General features: G+C 40.2%; 1 protein-coding gene across 1 annotated transcript; it reads right to left on the bottom strand.

The window, feature by feature from the left end:
• Nucleotides 1-92: 92 nt before the first annotated feature.
• pno1 (partner of NOB1 homolog) lies at nucleotides 93-15,540 on the bottom strand. Its single transcript, XM_073051248.1, has 7 exons — nucleotides 15,290-15,540; nucleotides 9,319-9,468; nucleotides 8,481-8,564; nucleotides 4,852-4,912; nucleotides 4,134-4,251; nucleotides 2,058-2,128; nucleotides 93-257 (listed from the first exon to the last, which is right to left on the bottom strand). Exons 1-7 carry the CDS (start codon nucleotides 15,452-15,454, stop codon nucleotides 190-192), a joined length of 717 nt encoding a protein of 238 aa, XP_072907349.1. The 5' UTR covers nucleotides 15,455-15,540; the 3' UTR covers nucleotides 93-189.
• Nucleotides 15,541-18,283: the final 2,743 nt, after the last annotated feature.

Raw genomic sequence — 18,283 nt, 5'->3', positions numbered from 1 at the left:
TGAGGGCTACCTTGTATATAAAACTATTAAACCTAATGGTTGTATACAGTTTGTGATCATGGTTTTGAAATAAATAACCAGAAACTTAACGGTTACACTGGCTAAAGTAAAAGTTTATTATCCATAATTAAATCTGTGGATGACAGTCACGTAAAGTGCAAATTCAAAGCAGTGACATACACTGCATGTTCAGAAGCGCTCTGCTGCTCTGCTTGCCACTGTCCGAATGTTACCATAGACTTTAGATGGAGGGCTCCCTGAAACAAATTTTAAAAATTATCAGCAACATTGAATTAAATTACAATCCAGAAACAAGCATTGTAGGAGATATTCTTGGATTTTAAGTAACTATGTAAAGTTTGGCTTGCTTGGAATGCAAACTAAGCCCGGAGCCAAAGTTGCTTGAGGAATGAAAGGAAATCTTAAATTTGGTCAACTTTCGATAACTGAACAAATTAAACTTATGACATACCATTTTACTCCCTGCTGCAGGCGATGACTAAAGTTAACCTAATTAAGGCCTAGGAGGTCAATACAGGGGCATTTACAAAAGAAATAGGAATAAACAATTATGGATGTATCAAACTCAACTGGTAGCAGAAACATCTTTTCCTTTTGCCCATAGAGATCCTACTTAAAGGATTAAAAACAAGCCCTATTATACAGCCACCTATTTTCCTTAATGTATTCTGCAATCATGCGGAGTGACAATGCAAGCTGATATTTGATATAAAACTTGCATTAATTATTTTAGATGTTGGAAACCCAGAGCAACACAATGCTGACAAAACTCAGGAGGTCATGGCAATAGGAATTTGTAAGTGGTTGGCCACTGGGAAATTCCATGCTTGGCAGTTAGTGAGGTGCTTGACCTAGTTTGTCCCCCAATTTTCACCAACTTAGGAGGCTGTAGCAGGAGCACCAGATACAACTGATGACCCCTGCTTCACCTGGGACGACAGTTTGGGCCCTGACGAGGTAAACTGGCAGATGTAATATCTCAGCCACCTGCAAGGGTATATCCCAGGAGGGAGATTAGTGGGACAAGCAAATCACATAGGGAGTGATCCTTGTCGGGGTTTGGGGAGGGGTAAGACGATAAAGTTGTTGCAGAAAATGTGTCAAATGCAGTGGCCCATTGGGTACTACTAAAGAACAGGAATGGTGGCAGAAAGGAAACTTCTTTGGGGGGGGGAAGAGAAGGACATTTCTGATGTCCAGGTACAATGGAGATGAAGGAACTGAGGAAAGGGTATATTAAAAAAAAAATAGAAACAGGAGATGGGTATAGTGAAGGTAGCTATGGGAAATTGATAGGCTTGGAACATGGACTGTTCTATGTAGCCAACAAAATGGCAGACATAGCTGTGGCCATGGCTACCTCTTGAGTCTGGAAAGAGTGGGAGGAAAACTCAAACTTATGGAACTGATGTTACTGAACCTGAAAGCCAAACTGTTACTGCCATTTTAGACATTCAAAGGGATAAAGAGCAGGAATTAATCAGAGGAAGAGTTTTAATGTCCATTAAGGTAAAGCCCAGATAAACAGTAAGGTTAGCAGCAAGAATTCTATCACCCAGAGAATGAAGTTGCCAAAATCGCAGGTGCAGAAAACTGGGCAAGCTTAAGCAGTAATAATATGGATTAGCTTTACTTGCAGCTCCTACACAAATCAGCTCAATAATGAAATGAAATAAGGATATTGTGCAAGACCATTTTTTAAAAATTCATCTGTCAAGTAGTACTATATGCTACACAAGGTTAAGATTAACACATGCACAGACAGAAAAGGTAGCCAGCTTTATCCCTGCAGGCTTCAAATTCATTAATGCTTTTCTAAACTTATAAAAGCAGCATCACAACTTCTGGTATTCCAGGTTTAATTTTCATACTATCAAAACCATCCTTGCCACAGTTCTTTAATGACCAAATTTATGAACTACTTGGGACCTGTCAACCAGTTCTACTGAAGTTGAAATTGCTCTCTACACAAGTACATCATCCTTCATAAGAATCAGTACTGAGCAGTTTTAAAAAACCTTGCACAAATTCCATACCTAAAATAAGGTTGCAGATTGCCGTCCGAGCCATTTTAATGTTCTGAAAAGAGCCAAGGATGTGGACTTTCCTGTAAAGGAACAGTATTGAATTCTGCACTTAGTCATTTGGTCAGTATCAGAATCGTCAGTAGACACTAACGGTATTCAATACAAGTAATAATTGCATCATTAGCCTCAGAAGCTGTCCTAAGTAAACAAAGTACTGAATGGTATAATATTTCAAGCTACTTGGCACACTAGATGACAGCAAGTCTCCAAATAGAAATTATATGGGGAAAGACTAAAAAATTGTTTAGTTTCAAAGTCAACTAATGTAAATGGATAAAGCTGCATTTTGAATAAATGAATGTAGAAAACTAATTCATCTTACACCAATGACTGTTTCAGATTGGCCATTTACAGTTCAAAAGGTTAAGCTTTCAATAGAGTTCAGAGTTGAACAGTACAGAAAAAAGTTATTTTCTGCTTTAAAAAAAGACAAGTTGCCAAGAGAACTTCAAGGAAAAAAAAAGCACAGGTGGAGATGGTGAGAGTCATTCTGGTATGCAAATACAGGTGTCCCAAGGGGTTGCTAATATATTGGAGCATTTAAGCCCTATGCACGTGAATTTTTTCCAATGTTTTAATAGATTATTAAAACAATTAGTAGGTACCAAGGCAGGAAGCAAAGCAGGATGGTCCATTTGAACCAATGTTAACCGCAAAAAACATGAAGCAGGAATAAGCTTGTAGGCTGAAGATCAGGGCAATGGGGATAGGATCAGCTGAGACAGTGTCAAGTTTGAAAGTCGGATATATTAACAAAAATAATGTTCAAAGCAAGTTAGAGCAACAAAAGGACACTAACAAATAAATTAGGAACCGAACACAAAACATCAAAAAGAACTTATCACTGGAGAACAAAGATGTAAAAAGCAACCTTGAGGAAGTTAAACATGTAATGAATAGACTGAGTATCTAAATATTGTACTTAATTATGATGTTGTTAAGACTAATAAACCTGTACTCAATGATTTGTTATAACGAAGTCAAAATCTGAAATTAATGGAATCCAACATATTGGATTGGTTTTGATATTGAATCCAACCAGGCTTAAATGGTGACAGTTTGTACTAGTTTCTGAAAATCAGATCCACTGAAATCAATGAAACCAAGTAGCTGACACTCATACTGGTTTAATCACATACAAAAGTTAAATTCTCCCCCCCACCCCCGTCAATTCATGACAAACTGGGATTCTAATGTGGTTACACTTAGAAAATCAGGCACTTTACTATGCATGATCACAAACCAAATGGTTTTTTTTTGAGGAAAAAAGGTTGGTTATTTTTTGGACAGTACCCATATATTCAACGGTTGCTGAAAATGATTTTCCTTGACAGCTAGTATCAAAATATAACAATTCTGAGTCTAATGTACCTTAAAGAATGGAATTTAATGCACTAGAAGAAACTAGAAGAGTTTTCCAATATGGATGAAAAATTGCACTTGAGAATTCTAGTTTCTATAGAAAGAAGATGATGCATCACCTGAGCCAATACTCTTTCAAACATTCTTAAAATTTATTGGGAGATACTTTATCAGTATGCTCTATGATCATACCGTCTGGGTAGTCTCCAGCCCCTTGGTATGAACATCAAATTCTCCAACTTACGGTAATCCCCTCCCTCTCCCTTCCACCATCCCACTTTCACTCTGCCTCCTCTTCTAGCTGCCTATTGCCTCTCATGATTCTGCCTTCTTCTACTACCCATAGTGCTTTCCCCTTAGATTCCTTCTTCACCTCTCCTGCCTATCCTGTTTCCCCTCCCCCACCCCTTGATCTTTCCTCCGATTGGATTTTTCACCTGGCACCTTCCACCCACCTTTATAGGGCCCCTGACAAAGGGTCTCAACCCGAAACGTTGCCTGCTCATTTCAATGGATGCTGCCCAACCTGCTGAGTTCATCCAGCTTGTTTGTACGTGTTCTATGATTGTACATTTTACTTTAGTCATGCTGAATCATACACAGGAAAAGGATACATTTACTAGAATAAGTTATATAATTGACAATACAACATTTAGTACTTACGAGTCAGCAAGAACTATCCTCGTTCTTGTTACATTTTCTATTGTAAATTTTGTTTTTCCACCTTTGCCAGCTATACGCCCTATTGCTCTTGAAAGATGATCACCTTTTAACGGTTTAACTGCAAGCAAATAAAAAGTTATTTATGATGCCAGTATAACCTGTTAAGACAGCATTTAAAACCAAACCAAACTGCCCACTCTTTATCCAAACCAGCATCATGCTTGAAATTCCTTCGATCCTTTAATGTCTATCCTCATCTCTGCTGCAGTGCACTACTGAAATATTATTGTATGCCTTTATCTTCAAAACTCACAGGCCTGCCTTCCACATAACCAAACATGAATGCTGCTGATTTAATGCATTGGTTCCTCATCTACCCCAATACACTTAATGGAAAAAAAAATCAAATCCCTTCTATATTCATTCTAAATTTCCCCAGACTTGCAATTATCTGCCCTTCCCCATCACAGTAAAACTGTTCCTTGTAATATGCAACATTCACTTCACTGTTGATGGCTAAGCATCAGCCATCTTTCAAGTTCTTCCCTCTCTCATCTTCCTTAAAGCCAATTTCAAAATTCTGGCCAAGGTTTTAATTTGCCCTCTTATATTTTAAATGCCAAGAGTACTAGATGAACATTGTTAACTCAAGTTATATGAAAATACATTTTAAACTTGCTAACAAACCTAATTCTGGAAAGTACAACAGTAAACTCACCATCTGTAATATCAAACGTTTCTAGGAACAGGTCATCCAATCGAATCAATGCTAAGGCATCCTATATATTAGATGGATAAAATAAATTAGGAATAGCATCCTGTAACTTATATTGACCTAGCCAGATCTCCCAAGGACTAATGAGCTTGCATGTTGTGAGTATGCTGTTCCTTCCAGCTAGGCATCATCCCCTGTGTAGCAATGATACATATCATTTATACATAGCTGGCCCAGTCTCTGATTTTCCCTGGTACCTTGAAAAAGGGTGGCTACACCTAACAGCAAAGTCATGATACAAGTGCCTGGACATCCACCTCGTTTCTATTCATGTGATCTTGCAATTTACAAGGAAAAAATAGAAAAACCTAAAATCATTTAAAGGAATTCAGTGTATGCTTTAACATGGTATATTTTGGCTTTTCAACTGTTACAAAGTGATAAATAATTGATTTTTTTAAAAATACAAAAATGTAAGATTTGTTCACTATAATTAGGGATTTACCAATAATCATTGTGCTGACAGTCTGATTTTCTTTCCTATGGATCTGACACCACATGCCTGCCATGTGACTTACAGACCATTCTCCAATTGGGAAGTTATCATTTTAAAAAACATAAATTACATATGAAGCAAATAAGGCTTTAACTTTGGCAAAATGCAAACTGCAAAATAATTAATGGAGTTTTACTACTCTACATCAAATAATCAATTTGCTCCCTTCTTATTTTAGTCTCACTGAATCGTAGGTTTACTTACATTTAGTTTAGATAGCAAGGTTTTCATGAATTTTAGCAATTTGTTTCTTGGTCATTCATCAACATATTAACATAAAATGTCATTATAATTTCCCCAACCAACCCAAATACAGGATAAAGTAGTAAGGCAAATTAATTAACCAAGTGTTATACTTACCCCAACCAAACACAAGCAGTATATTCCCAAACATTCCATATAACCATATAACAATCACAGCACGGAAACAGGCCATTCCGGCCCTCCTAGTCCGTGCCGAACTCTTAATCTCACCTAGTCCCACCTACCCGCACTCGGCCCATAACCCTCCACTCCTTTCCTGTCCACATACCTATCCAATTTTACCTTAAATGACACAACTGAACTGGCCTCTACTACTTCTACAGGAAGCTCATTCCACACAGCTATCACTCTCTGAGTAAAGAAATATCCCCTCGTGTTTCCCTTAAACTTTTGCCCCCTAACTCTCAAATCATGTCCTCTCGTTTGAATCTCCCCTACTCTCAATGGAAACAGCCTACTCACGTCAACTCTATCTATCCCTCTCAAAATTTTAAATATCTCGATCAAATCCCCCCTCAACCTTCTACGCTCCAATGAATAGAGACCTAACTTGTTCAACCTTTCTCTGTAACTTAAGTGCTGAAACCCAGGTAACATCCTAGTAAATCGTCTCTGCACTCTCTCTAATTTATTGATATCTTTCCTATAATTCGGTGACCAGAACTGTACACAATATTCCAAATTTGGCCTTACCAATGCCTTGAACAATTTTAACATTACATCCCAACTTCTGTACTCAATGCTCTGATTTATAAAGGCCAGCGTTCCAAAAGCCTTCTTCACCACCCTATCTACATGAGACTCCACCTTCAGGGAACTATGCACTGTTATTCCTAGATCTCTCTGTTCCACTGCATTCCTCAATGCCCTACCATTTACCCTGTATGTTCTATTTGAATTATTCCTGCCAAAGTGTAGAACCTCACACTTCTCAGCATTAAACTCCATCTGCCAACGTTCAGCCCATTCTTCTAACCGGCATAAATCTCCCTGCAAGCTTTGAAAACCCACCTCATTATCCACAACACCTCCTACCTTAGTATCATCGGCATACTTACTAACTCAATTTACCACCCCATCATCCAGATCATTTACGTATATTACAAACAACATTGGGCCCAAAACAGATCCCTGAGGCACCCCGCTAGTCACCGGCCTCCATCCCGATAAACAATTATCCACCACTACTCTCTGGCATCTCCCATCTAGCCACTGTTGAATCCATTTTATTACTCCAGCATTAATACCTAACGACTGAACCTTCTTAACTAACTTTCCATGTGGAACTTTGTCAAAGGCCTTGCTGAAGTCCATATAGACTACATCCACTGCCTTACCCTCATCAACATTCCTCGTAACTACTTCAAAAAATTCAATAAGGTTTGTCAAACATGACCTTCCACGCACAAATCCATGCTGGCTACTCCTAATCAGATCCTGTCTATCCAGATAATGATAAATACTATCTCTAAGAATACTTTCCATTAATTTACCCACCACTGATGTCAAACTGACAGGTCTATAACTGCCAGGCTTACTTCTAGAACCCTTTTTAAACAATGGAACCACATGAGCAATACGCCAATCCTCCGGCACAATCCCCGTTTCTAATGACATCTGAAAGAGCTCCGTCAGAGCTCCTGCTATCTCTACACAAACTTCCCTCAAGGTCCTGGGGAATATCCTGTCAGGACCCGGAGATTTATCCACTTTTAAATTTCTTAAAAGCGCCAGTACTTCCACCTCTTTAATTGTCATAGGTTCCATAACTTCCTTACTTGTTTCCCACACCTTACACCATTCAATATCCTTCTCCTTAGTGAATACTGAAGAGAAGAAAACGTTCAAAATCTCTCCCATCTCCCTCGGCTCCACACATAGCTGACCACCCTGATTCTCTAAGGGACCAATTTCATCCCTCACTATCCTCTTGCTTTTAATATAACTGTAGAAACCTTTCGGATTTACTTCCACCTTATTTGCCAAACCAAACTCGTAACTTCTTTTAGCTTTTCTAATCTCTTTCTTAAGATTCCTTTTACATTCTTTATATTCCTCGAGCAATTCCTTTACTCCATGCTGCCTATATCTATTGTAGACATCCCTCTTTTTCCGAACCAAGTTTCTAATATCCCTTGAAAACCATGGCGCTTTCAAACCTTTAACCTTTCCTTTCAACCTAACAGGAACATAAAGATTCTTTACCCTCATAATTTCACCCTTAAATGACCTCCATTTCTCTATTACATCCTTCCCATAAAACAACTTGACCCAATCCACTCTCTCTAAGTCCCTGCGCATCTCCTCAAAGTTAGCCTTTCTCCAATCAAAAATCTCAACTCTAGGTCCAGTCCTGTCCTTCTCCATAATTATATTGAAGCTAATGCTATTGTGATCACTGGACCCGAAGTGCTCCCCAACACATACATCTGCCAGCTGACCTATCACATTCCCTAACAGGAGATCCAACACTGCCCCATCTCTAGTTGGTACTTATATGTATTGTTGCAAAAAACTATCCTGCACACATTTCACAAACTCTAAACCATCCAGCCCTTTTACAGAATGAGCTTCCCAATCTATGTGTGGAAAATTAAAATCTCCCACAATCACCACCTGTCAGAACCGGTTTAAACTGGTTAAAACCGGTCAAAACCAGTTTAAACTGTTAAAACCTGTCAGAACCGGTTTATGCTGGATTAAACAGGTTAAAACCGGTTTAAACTGGTTAAAACTGCTCAAAACAAGAATACTGTTACATGCTTTATCTCTGCAACCACACTTTGAATCATCACCTCTTACATTGACTTACCTCCACCTGGAATCCAAGAACAAAGGCCTTTACGAAGTCTGCAGCCTTTGTAAGTGAACCTATATCTTGTGTGTCTTTACATGTCTATGGAGTAGAATTGCATAAACATCATACAGTGCAGCTCCAGATGTTCTCATTTTCATCATCTTATAGTCAAAGCAAAAAAAACTTTAGATTTTAGCACTTTTCATTAAAAAAAAGTTACAGCATGTTTAATCTAATCTCCTGTTTCAATGTTACTATATGGTTCTAGTCCAATTTAATCAGGCTTGAAATTGTAACAACCTCAGACAAATTGAAGCTAATAGAGTAACAGTGCCAAATATTCCATATAGGCAATGCCTAAGCCTGTGAAAAGTGTTATGACCACCTTATACATAATTCATTATTATTATGAAGAAAACCTAACAATCCATTAAGTACAAATTGCCAGCCAATTTTGTTAATGTTACAAAATGTTAAAGAGCAGCATAGTAGTGTAATGGTTAGCGTTATGTTTTAAAGTGTCATTGATCCAGGTTCAATTCTTATCGCTGTTAGTAAAAAGTTTGTACATTTTCCCCATGACTGCAGGTTTCCTTCAACTGAAGGAAACAGCAGTTTCCTCTGACATTCCAAAGTCATCTGGGTTATGATGAGCAAGTTGTGGACAAGCTACGTTGGTGCAAACAAAATGCCACTATGTTGTCTCAACGTACATGCAACAAATAAAGGTAATGTTTAAAACAAACTACAACTTAAAAAAGTCCATTCTTTATTCCTGAGAAAAACTGAGTATTCTAATTTCACAACACACTCCCATTCATATCCATAAGAGCTACATTCTTACAGTTGTTACCTTGATTTCAACATTTCTAGTCTTCAGGTTGAACCTCACTTGAAGTTGCAAGTGTTCAACAATAGGAGTAAAGATTTTCAACCAGTTCTCTTTCAGGGGAGTATATCTATGTGCAGGTACAGGAATTCTACGAATTTCATCTTTGCCATCCTAAAAAAAAAGGACACCAAGCAGTTAATACAACCTGAATGTATACAAAATAATGAGCTTTAAATAAAAAAAAACTGGAGTGTGCCCAATTGTGTAGCTTTCACAAACCACAGGCACAGACATAGAAATGAATCCTGTAACTATATCAATTGTACATCCACCCCATCTTCTGCAATCACTTCACTTAATTCTCCCAGTTCCTCCTCCTGTCATATCTACTGATATTATGTGTCATTTAGGTTCCTCTTAAGGTACAGGATTCCTCCGCAATCCAAAGGTTTGAAACCTATGAAACCATTTGTAAACCAAAATGTTGTAAAGCAAAGAAGCAATTACCATTAATTTATATGGGAAAAATATTTGAGCGTTCCCAGATTCAAAAAATATCCTACCAAATCATACCAAATAACACATAAAACCTAAAATAACACTAACATATAGTAAAAGCAGGAATGATATGATAAATTTATCATGAAGTATATAAAGTAGAAATATTGTATGTACGGTGTAATTTCACTTAACCAAATTGGGAAGACAGTGAACCAAAGTCGATTTGGAGAAAAAAAAATCTGCACCTATACACATGCGCAAACAACTGCCCGCACAAGGTTTCACGACCATTGTAGTCTTTCTCAGGGTAAACACGTGTATAAAACGGGCGTCTTTTTTTCGTAAAAGCGAAAATCCTCTTTGGTTAGCGAAAACAGGTATTAATGTAGGTCTTTCATAACAGCGAGTTGTCATAAAGCAAACGTTTGAAAAACGGGGGACACCTGTATTAAACACACTTTGATGATAGCTTCATCAATTGAGCCATTGACCACATCAGATCTGTTTTTATCCATTCCTATATAGAGGAAAGCCAGAGCTGCTCTTCATCCTCCACATTCAACTGATGATTTTTCACAAGTCCCAGCAGCTTCAACAAGATTCCATCACCAAACACATCTTTCTTTTAAGTACTTTGAAGAGTCCATTCCATTTTGTAATCTCAGCCAACCACTTACCTTAATCATTTCCACCTCAACTGCAGGTGATGCAGCACCTGTTCTTTTATCCCTTCCCACATCCAGAGACACAACCCATTCAGTTGATCCACCTGTAACCTTTATGCACTCTTATAACAAAGCTCAACTTAAGCTTGAGGGATAACATCCATCATCTGGGTACACTTCTGCCTTCTGGATCCGATATCAACTTCTATAACTAAGCTATCCCACTTCTCCTTATCAGAATGTACCAATTCTGTACTAAATCACAGCAGAATATATACACATCTGTGATATTACTCAGTTTTTCCTTGTACTGTAAACACAAAATGTCCTGCAGGCACGCTCCACAACCCCGCGTTTCACAACTTTTACATTCCTTTCTATTCTCATCTGCACTCCTCATATTATTTTTGTTTATTTTTATTCCAGTTATTCCCATCAATCCAATGTCAAGATGACCTTCACAATTTATTTGCAAATCAATACTGGTCTCATCATTGATATCCCCTTTGTCCTCTCCACCCAATCTCCATATTGTCTGCAACTTAAAACTAACTTGTTTCTTCTTCCCCAAGTCTTCAATGTGAAAAAATAACTTTCTCTTTTCACAAATCTGCCTAATCTGAATGGTTCTAGCATTTTCTACTTTTCAGATTTCCAGCACCTGCAATTATTTAGACAGCACAGAAATAGGTTATTACAATTCAACTCATCCATGCCAACAGTGATGTTTAGCAATGTTAACAGAATGTTTAAATCAGGGCTATCTGCCTCTACTTTCCAGGGTAGAAATGGTTAAATCTAGGGGGCATAAAAAGTGTTGGCGGAACATTTAGGAGAGCATGTATTTTTTTTAAAAAGTTGTAGGTGCCAGTGATGGTAGTAGAGGCAGATACATTGGGGATAATTAAGAGACTCTCAGATAGGCATTTGGATGAAAGAAAAATGAAGGGCGACATGGGAGGGAACAGCTAGAATGATCTTGGAGGAGGTTAAAAGGTTGGCATAACATCATGGGCCGAAGGGCCTGTACACTGATGTTCTGGTCTGTTTAATGCTCTACTTCTTTTCCATGCAAATAACTGTTCAAATGATTGCCTCCACTGATACCTCATTTCAAATAGTCTCAATCCTATAAAAAATTAACATTCACCTTCTTTAAATTTCTCCCCTCTTACCTTACTCCTGTGCTTTAGTTCTACACTTCCCCACACTGGGAAAAAGATTCCATCTATGCCCTTCATAAATTTGTAAACCTTCTACATTCAATGAGAATAAATCCAGCCTATCAGGCAATCTCTTCTGTATTCTATTGCTACCACAACCCCCCTGTAGTATTGTTGTTATAAAAACAAGTTGCTGTAGTCAAGAAATGCAGCAATGTGATAAAGCAGAAAGTCTGGGCCTACCACATGAAGAAGTGATTTACCACACTGACCTTTATTAGTCAGGTCACTGAGTATAGGAGCTGGGAAATAATGTTGCAGTTATTTCAGAGGTCAGTGAGGCCGCACTTGGGGAATACCGTGTACACTTTCAGTCATCGTATTATAGAAAGATGTCATGAAACTAGAAAGAAAGCAAGATTAACCAGGACATTGAATGGACTGGGGGGTGGGGGCTGAGTTACAAGGAAAGATTGTGCAAGACTAGTGCTTGTTCCTTGGTACGTACAAGATTGAGGGGCATCTTAATGGAGGTCCACACTCAGTGGGTACTTTAACAGGTATGCATGCTCATTAATGCAAATATCTAACCAGCCACACAACTCAAATCATTAAAGCATGCCGACATGACCAAAAGGTTCAATTGTTGTTCAGACCAAACATCAGAATGGGGAAGAAATATGATCCAAGTGATTTTGAGCTTTACGTGATTGTCGGTACCAGCCAGGGTGGTTTGAGTACTTCAGAAATTGCCAGTCTTCTGGGATTTTCACACACAGCGGTATAGTTTACAGAGAATGGTGCAAGAAACATCCAGTGAGTGACAATTCTGTAGACAGAAACACCTTGTTAATGAGTGGGGTCAGAGGAGAATGGCCAGACTGGTTCAAGCTGACAGGAAGGCACAGTAACTCCAATAACCATGTGCTACAAGTGGTGTCCAGATGAATATCTCACCACAATACATGGTGAGCCAAGAAGCCAAGTAACAGTTCTGGTCACCGAATTATAGGAAAGATGTCAACAAAATAGAGAGAGTACAGAGGAGATTTACTAGAATGTTACCTGGGTTTCAGCACCTAAGTTACAGGGAAAGGTTGAACAAGTTAGGTCTCTATTCTTCAGAGCGTAGAAGGTTGAGGGGGGACTTGATAGAGGTATTTAAAATTATGAGGGGGATAGAGTTGACGTGGATAGGCTTTTTCCATTGAGAGTAGGGGAGGACATGAGTTGAGAGTTAGGGGGCAAAAGTTTAAGGGTAACACAAGGGGGAATTTCTTTACTCAGAGAGTGGTAGCTGTGTGGGACGAGCTTCCAGTAGAAGTGGTAAAGGCAGGTTTGGTATTGTCATTTAAAGTAAAATTGGATAGGTATGTGGACAGGAAAGGAATGGAGGGTTATGGGTTGAGTGCGGGCCAGTGGGACTAGGTGAGAGCAAGCGTTTGGCATGGACTAGAAGGGCCGAGATGGCCTGTTTCCGTGCTGTAATTATTATATGGTTATAAGTGGATGGACTATAGCAGCAGAAGACCTGGAACATACACTCATTGGCCACTTGATACAGTTCAGGAGGTACCTAATAAAGTGGCCTCAATGCGCAAGATCATGAGGGACATACAGGATGAAAGCACAGTCCTTTTCCAAAACGGGGTGATAAAAACAAGAGGGCATAGGTTTAACATCGGAGGACAGATCTGTGGAAGTGACATTTGGGCAACTTCCTCACACAAAGGGTGCAACCAAGGAGAGTACAAGCTGGCCAGAAACAACTTCTGGAAAGCCATCTTACATGAGAAGTGACAATTATAGACCAAACTTAAATCACTAAAGGATACTTGACAGTTGTAACAGAGCTTGAATGCTATGACCTCCTACAAAGCAAAACCAAGTAATCTCCCAGATGAACTCACTTTGACCAAAAGAACATAGTGGCACCATCACAAAATTCCACTGGCCATAACAACCCTGTGATTTCAGTCTGAGGTTGACGAAATCCATGGAAAGCATCTGGCCTAGATGGTGTATCCGCTAAGTACAGAAGACCTGTGCTAATCACTGAGCTCTTTAACATCTCACTTCAGCAGTTTGAGGTAGCCACCCACTTTAAGCAGGCTTCAATCATACCGAAGTCTGAGAACAATGAGGTAACTTGCTTCAAGGACAATCAACCAGCAGCACTTACATCAATGTGATGAACTGCTTTGAGGCGTTGACCACGAAACATATCAATTATTGTATGAAGAGTGACTTGGATCCACTCCAGTTTGCATACTGCCACAACAGGTCAACAGCAGATGACACTTCATTGGCTCGTCACTCAGCCCTGGAACATCAGGAGAGCAAAGAGCATATATCAGGATGCTCTTCACTGACTACAACTCAACATTCCACTTCAAGACTCTGTCAAAACTAACCAATAAACTCCAAAACCTCATCCTCGATACCTCCTTATGCAATTGAATCCTTGATTTCCTCACTTGCAGAGCCCAGTCTGTTTGGATTGTAACAAGATCTCCACAATCACTATCAGTACAGGTGCACTACAAGGCTGTGTGCTTTGGAGTTTATTGATTAGTTTTGAGGGAGTTGTGGTCAAGAGTATATTGACTGGTTACATCATGGCCTGCTATGGAAGCACCAGTGCCCAAGAACTGAAAAGCCTTTCAAAAAAAGTAGTGGATGCAGCCCAAAAGCCCACACCACTATTGAGCATAAGGAGCTCTAGGAGCACTGCCAGAAGAAAGCAGCATTCATCAAGGACAACCATCATCCAGGCCATCCCCTTTTTTTGCTGCTGCTATAGGAAGGAGGTAAAGGAGCCTTAGATCCCACATCCACAAAATGTTGGTGGAATGCAGCAGGCCAGGCAGCATCTATAGGGAGAAGCACTGTTGACGTTTTGGGCCGAGACCCTTCGTCGGGAGGAGACTGACTTCGACAGTCCTGACGAAGGGTCTCGGCCCAAAACGTCAACAATGCTTCTCCCTATAGATGCTGCCTGGCCTGCTGTGTTCTACCAGCATTTTGTGTGTGTTGCTTGAATTTCCAGCATCTGCAGATTTCCTCGTGTTTGCTTAGATCCCACATCATCAGTTTCAGGAACCATCAGGCTCCTGAATCAGCTAAGGCAACTTCACTCACTACAACACTGAACTGATTCTACAGACTATGGACTCACACTTATGTTTTCTGTAGTGTTTATATTTTTGTATTTGCAGTTTGTGTTCAGTCTTTTGTGTAACTTTTCATTGATTCGGTTGTATTTCTTTGTTCTACTGTGAATGGCTGCAAGAAAGTAAATCTCAGCAGCATACGGTGACATACATGTACAGTACTTTGAAATCTCTAGTGTGGACGCAAAAGCGATGGCAGTACCACCACAAATAAAAGAGGAATCATTTTCAGAGTCCTGGGCTTGTTGATAGTTAACAACTTAACTGCTTAGATTCATGTCGACGTACTTTTGTTGCTTAACTATTAACCAACAGTTAGGTACAAGAGGTTGGCCCGCAGGTTTACAATGGAGAAATGGGTGCAGATTTTGAGTACTGTAAGACTCTCAATCAACGCGGTCAACTTTGTGTACCTAAGTAATTGCAGGACAGTGGGTCACAAGGCGTAGGGCGCTGTGGCAAGGTACGGAGCTACAGAAAATGCACTCACCACAAGGTGCTGCCCGGAGACTGGAGGAAATACTGGCCTTTTCCTCGGTCGCGGCGAATCTGTGTCCATGCTGGCTGCTCCCGTCTCCGACCTCCTCTTGCGTTGAGCCCTTTTCTTGGTAACGCTGATGAACGCCGGGCCACCATCTTCCGCCGCCACCTCCATTCCAGCCGCTCACGAGGCCCAGCGAGAAAGGAAAGACCCCAGTCACCCGATCCCCGGCAGGGCTGCCCGTGTAACTCGCCTGAATCTCTACGCCACTTCCACCGTGACGTCGGCACCCCATTCCCATCTCGGTCATGCGCGCTGGAAGCTTTCGCGGCAGCACATGCAACTTCACATCTGTCCGCCCCAAAGTTACTTTCAATATGTCATAAACATGTTCCGATCATAATTCATCAAGCAGTCCTCACACAAAAAAAAAATCAAAATGAATTTTGTTCTTAATAAAACAGCAAAATAGTACAGATAGTGGAAGTCAGAAACGAAGTAAGATCACGAAAGTAGTGTGGAGAAGATCGAAGTTTACAGCGTCGATGTTTCAGCATTGTAAATTGGCAAAAAAAAACAAACGGGGCATAAATAGAAATGGCGCAATATTTATCTGATGACATGATTTTGACTTGAAACATTTTCTATATTTTCACCCCACAAAGGCTGCGTGCTGCGATGACGATGTTTTTATTTCAAAAATAAGTTGTGTTCATTGCTTATACAAGTACAATTTTTATATAATCTTCGTGTCATTTGGTCATTAGGTCATTAGGAATTAACACTTACTAAACCAGCATATACCATCATTGTACCCACATGGCCAATACACCCTTTTTAAATACAGTCATGGCTATCTGGCTCAAACGCCATTTATAAATTTGCGGATGCCACAACTGTTGGCAAAATGTCAGGTGATGACGAAGAGGCATGCAGAAGTGAGATAGATCGACTGGTTGAGTGATCTCACATCAACAACCTTGTACTGAATATCAGTGTGAACAAGGAATTGACTTCGTAATTAAAAAGTGGAAGCCCAGAGAACACACGGCAGTTCTCACTGAGGGGTCAGGAGTGGAAAGTGTGAACAGTTTCTAATTCCTGGGCGTCAACAACCTAGATTATTTATCCCGGGCCTATCATATTTATGTAATAACGAAGGCACGTGGTGATACTTCATTAAGAGTTTGAGGAGATTTGATATGTTACCAGACTCTAACAAATTTCTGCAGATGTACTGTAGTCAGTTTTCGGATGAGTCTCACCACCTGGTATGGAGGCCCCAGTGCACAGGATCAAAAGCTATAGAAGGTTGTAGACTCAATCAGCTCTATCACAGAGACAACCCTCCCTACTGTCAGAGACATCTTCAAAAGGTCATGCCTCAAGAAGATATCATCCATCATTAAGGGCCCTCACCATACAGGACATGCCCGCTTTGCATTACTACCATCAGGAAGGTGGTATATAAGCCTAAAGACACACACTCAATGCTTTAGAGGGTGGGTTATGACACCACCTATCTGCTACTAACAATGCAGTCCTAAAATCTTTACCCCGGCATCTCCACAACAGTTCACACCTCCATTCATGCAAATATAAGAGTAATGATCCTCTCATTACCTCTATGACTCTTAATGACCCTCATGTGATTGCTATACCTTTAAACAACTCACAGAGTTTTTAAGCTGGAAAACTACCCACCATGGATCAGGACTGAAGAAGCCTTTCAGATGAGTGGTGAATTGGCTTCTAGACAGCACAGAAAGTTCAGTTGCCTTCATTTACTACTGCTTGGTATACAATGATCTGGATGATTGAGAACCTTCATAGATATGTTTTAGGAACGGTTTTTTCCCCTCTGCTATCAGATTTCTGAAAGAGTCATTAACTCTACAAATCTGATGGTCTGGGTAGGCCTATTGACTCTGCCTACTCGTGACCTCATGCCCCAATCTCATTTTATCTGGCTTGCTTCAGTCCCTTTCCACCTTCATCTATGACACTTCTCATGCTTTTTATCTCTTCAGTAACTTCCAATTACCTGGCCTGACTGCCTCATTTTCATCATGGACCTTCAGTCCTTGTACACTATTATCCCCCATTAACAAGGCCTCAAAGCTCCCATTTTTTTCTTAGCAAAAGATCAAACCAGCTCCCCTCCACCACCGCCCTACTTTGTTTGGCAGAATGAGTCCTCACCCTTTTCTTTTGGCTCCTCCTACTTTCTCCAGATTCAAGGAATAGCGATGGGTCCTGGCCATGCCTGCCTCTTCCTAGGCTACATAGAAATGTCCATGTTCCAAGCCTTCCCTGGTAATGCTCCTCAACTCTACCTCCACTACATTGACGACTGCATTGGTGCTGCTTCATAAACCAATGCTGACAGAGCTTGTCAATTTCATCGATTTTGTTTCTAGCTTCCACCCTGCCCTTAGTTACTTGGTCCTTTTTTTGACACCTCCCTCCCCTTTCTCGAAACTCTCTGTCTCCATCTCTGGAGACAAACTGTTAACTGACATCTTTTATAAACCTACCATGGTTATCTTGACTATACCTCTTCCCACCCTACCTCCTGTAAAAATGCTATTCCCGTTTCTTAGTTCCTTAACCTCTGCCATATCTATTCTCAGGATGCAGCTTTCCTTTAAGGACATCTGAGATGTCCTCCTTCTTCAAAGATCGGTGCTTCCCTTCCTCCACTGTTGATGCTGACCTCACCTGCATCTCCTCCATTTCCCAGACATCTGTGCTCATCCCATCTTCCCACCACCTTAATAGTGATGGAGATCCCCGTGTCCTTACCTACCACCCCATCAGCCTCTGCCTCCAACACATTGCACATTTTGGAAAGAAGTGGGTGACTATCTTTCCCAAGAGTAAAATCTACAGGATATTGTGGTCAAAGGTGTTTGCTTGGAAGAACTTTTCCATAAAGGACAGGTATTTGGCAATGCCCAGCTGACTGGGACTAGACCTACCTTTCACCACTCCAAGGGCAGG

This window comes from Hemitrygon akajei, chromosome 7, assembly GCF_048418815.1.
Source record: "Hemitrygon akajei chromosome 7, sHemAka1.3, whole genome shotgun sequence".
NCBI classification, from domain to species: domain Eukaryota; kingdom Metazoa; phylum Chordata; class Chondrichthyes; order Myliobatiformes; family Dasyatidae; genus Hemitrygon; species Hemitrygon akajei.
Note: the sequence above shows the minus strand (reverse complement) of the source record. Positions and strands in the feature narration are given on the sequence as shown.

Coding starts and splice junctions, on each gene's coding strand:
- pno1 (XM_073051248.1), bottom strand. CDS start 15,454: ATGGAGGTGGCGGCGGAAGATGGTGGCCCGGCGTTCATCAGCGTTACC. Junction 9,469..15,289: donor TCTCCGGGCAGCACCTTGTG/GTGAGTGCATTT, acceptor CTTTTTTTTTAG/GATGGCAAAGATGAAATTCG. Junction 4,913..8,480: donor TTCTTGGATTCCAGGTGGAG/GTAAGTCAATGT, acceptor TCTAATATATAG/GATGCCTTAGCATTGATTCG.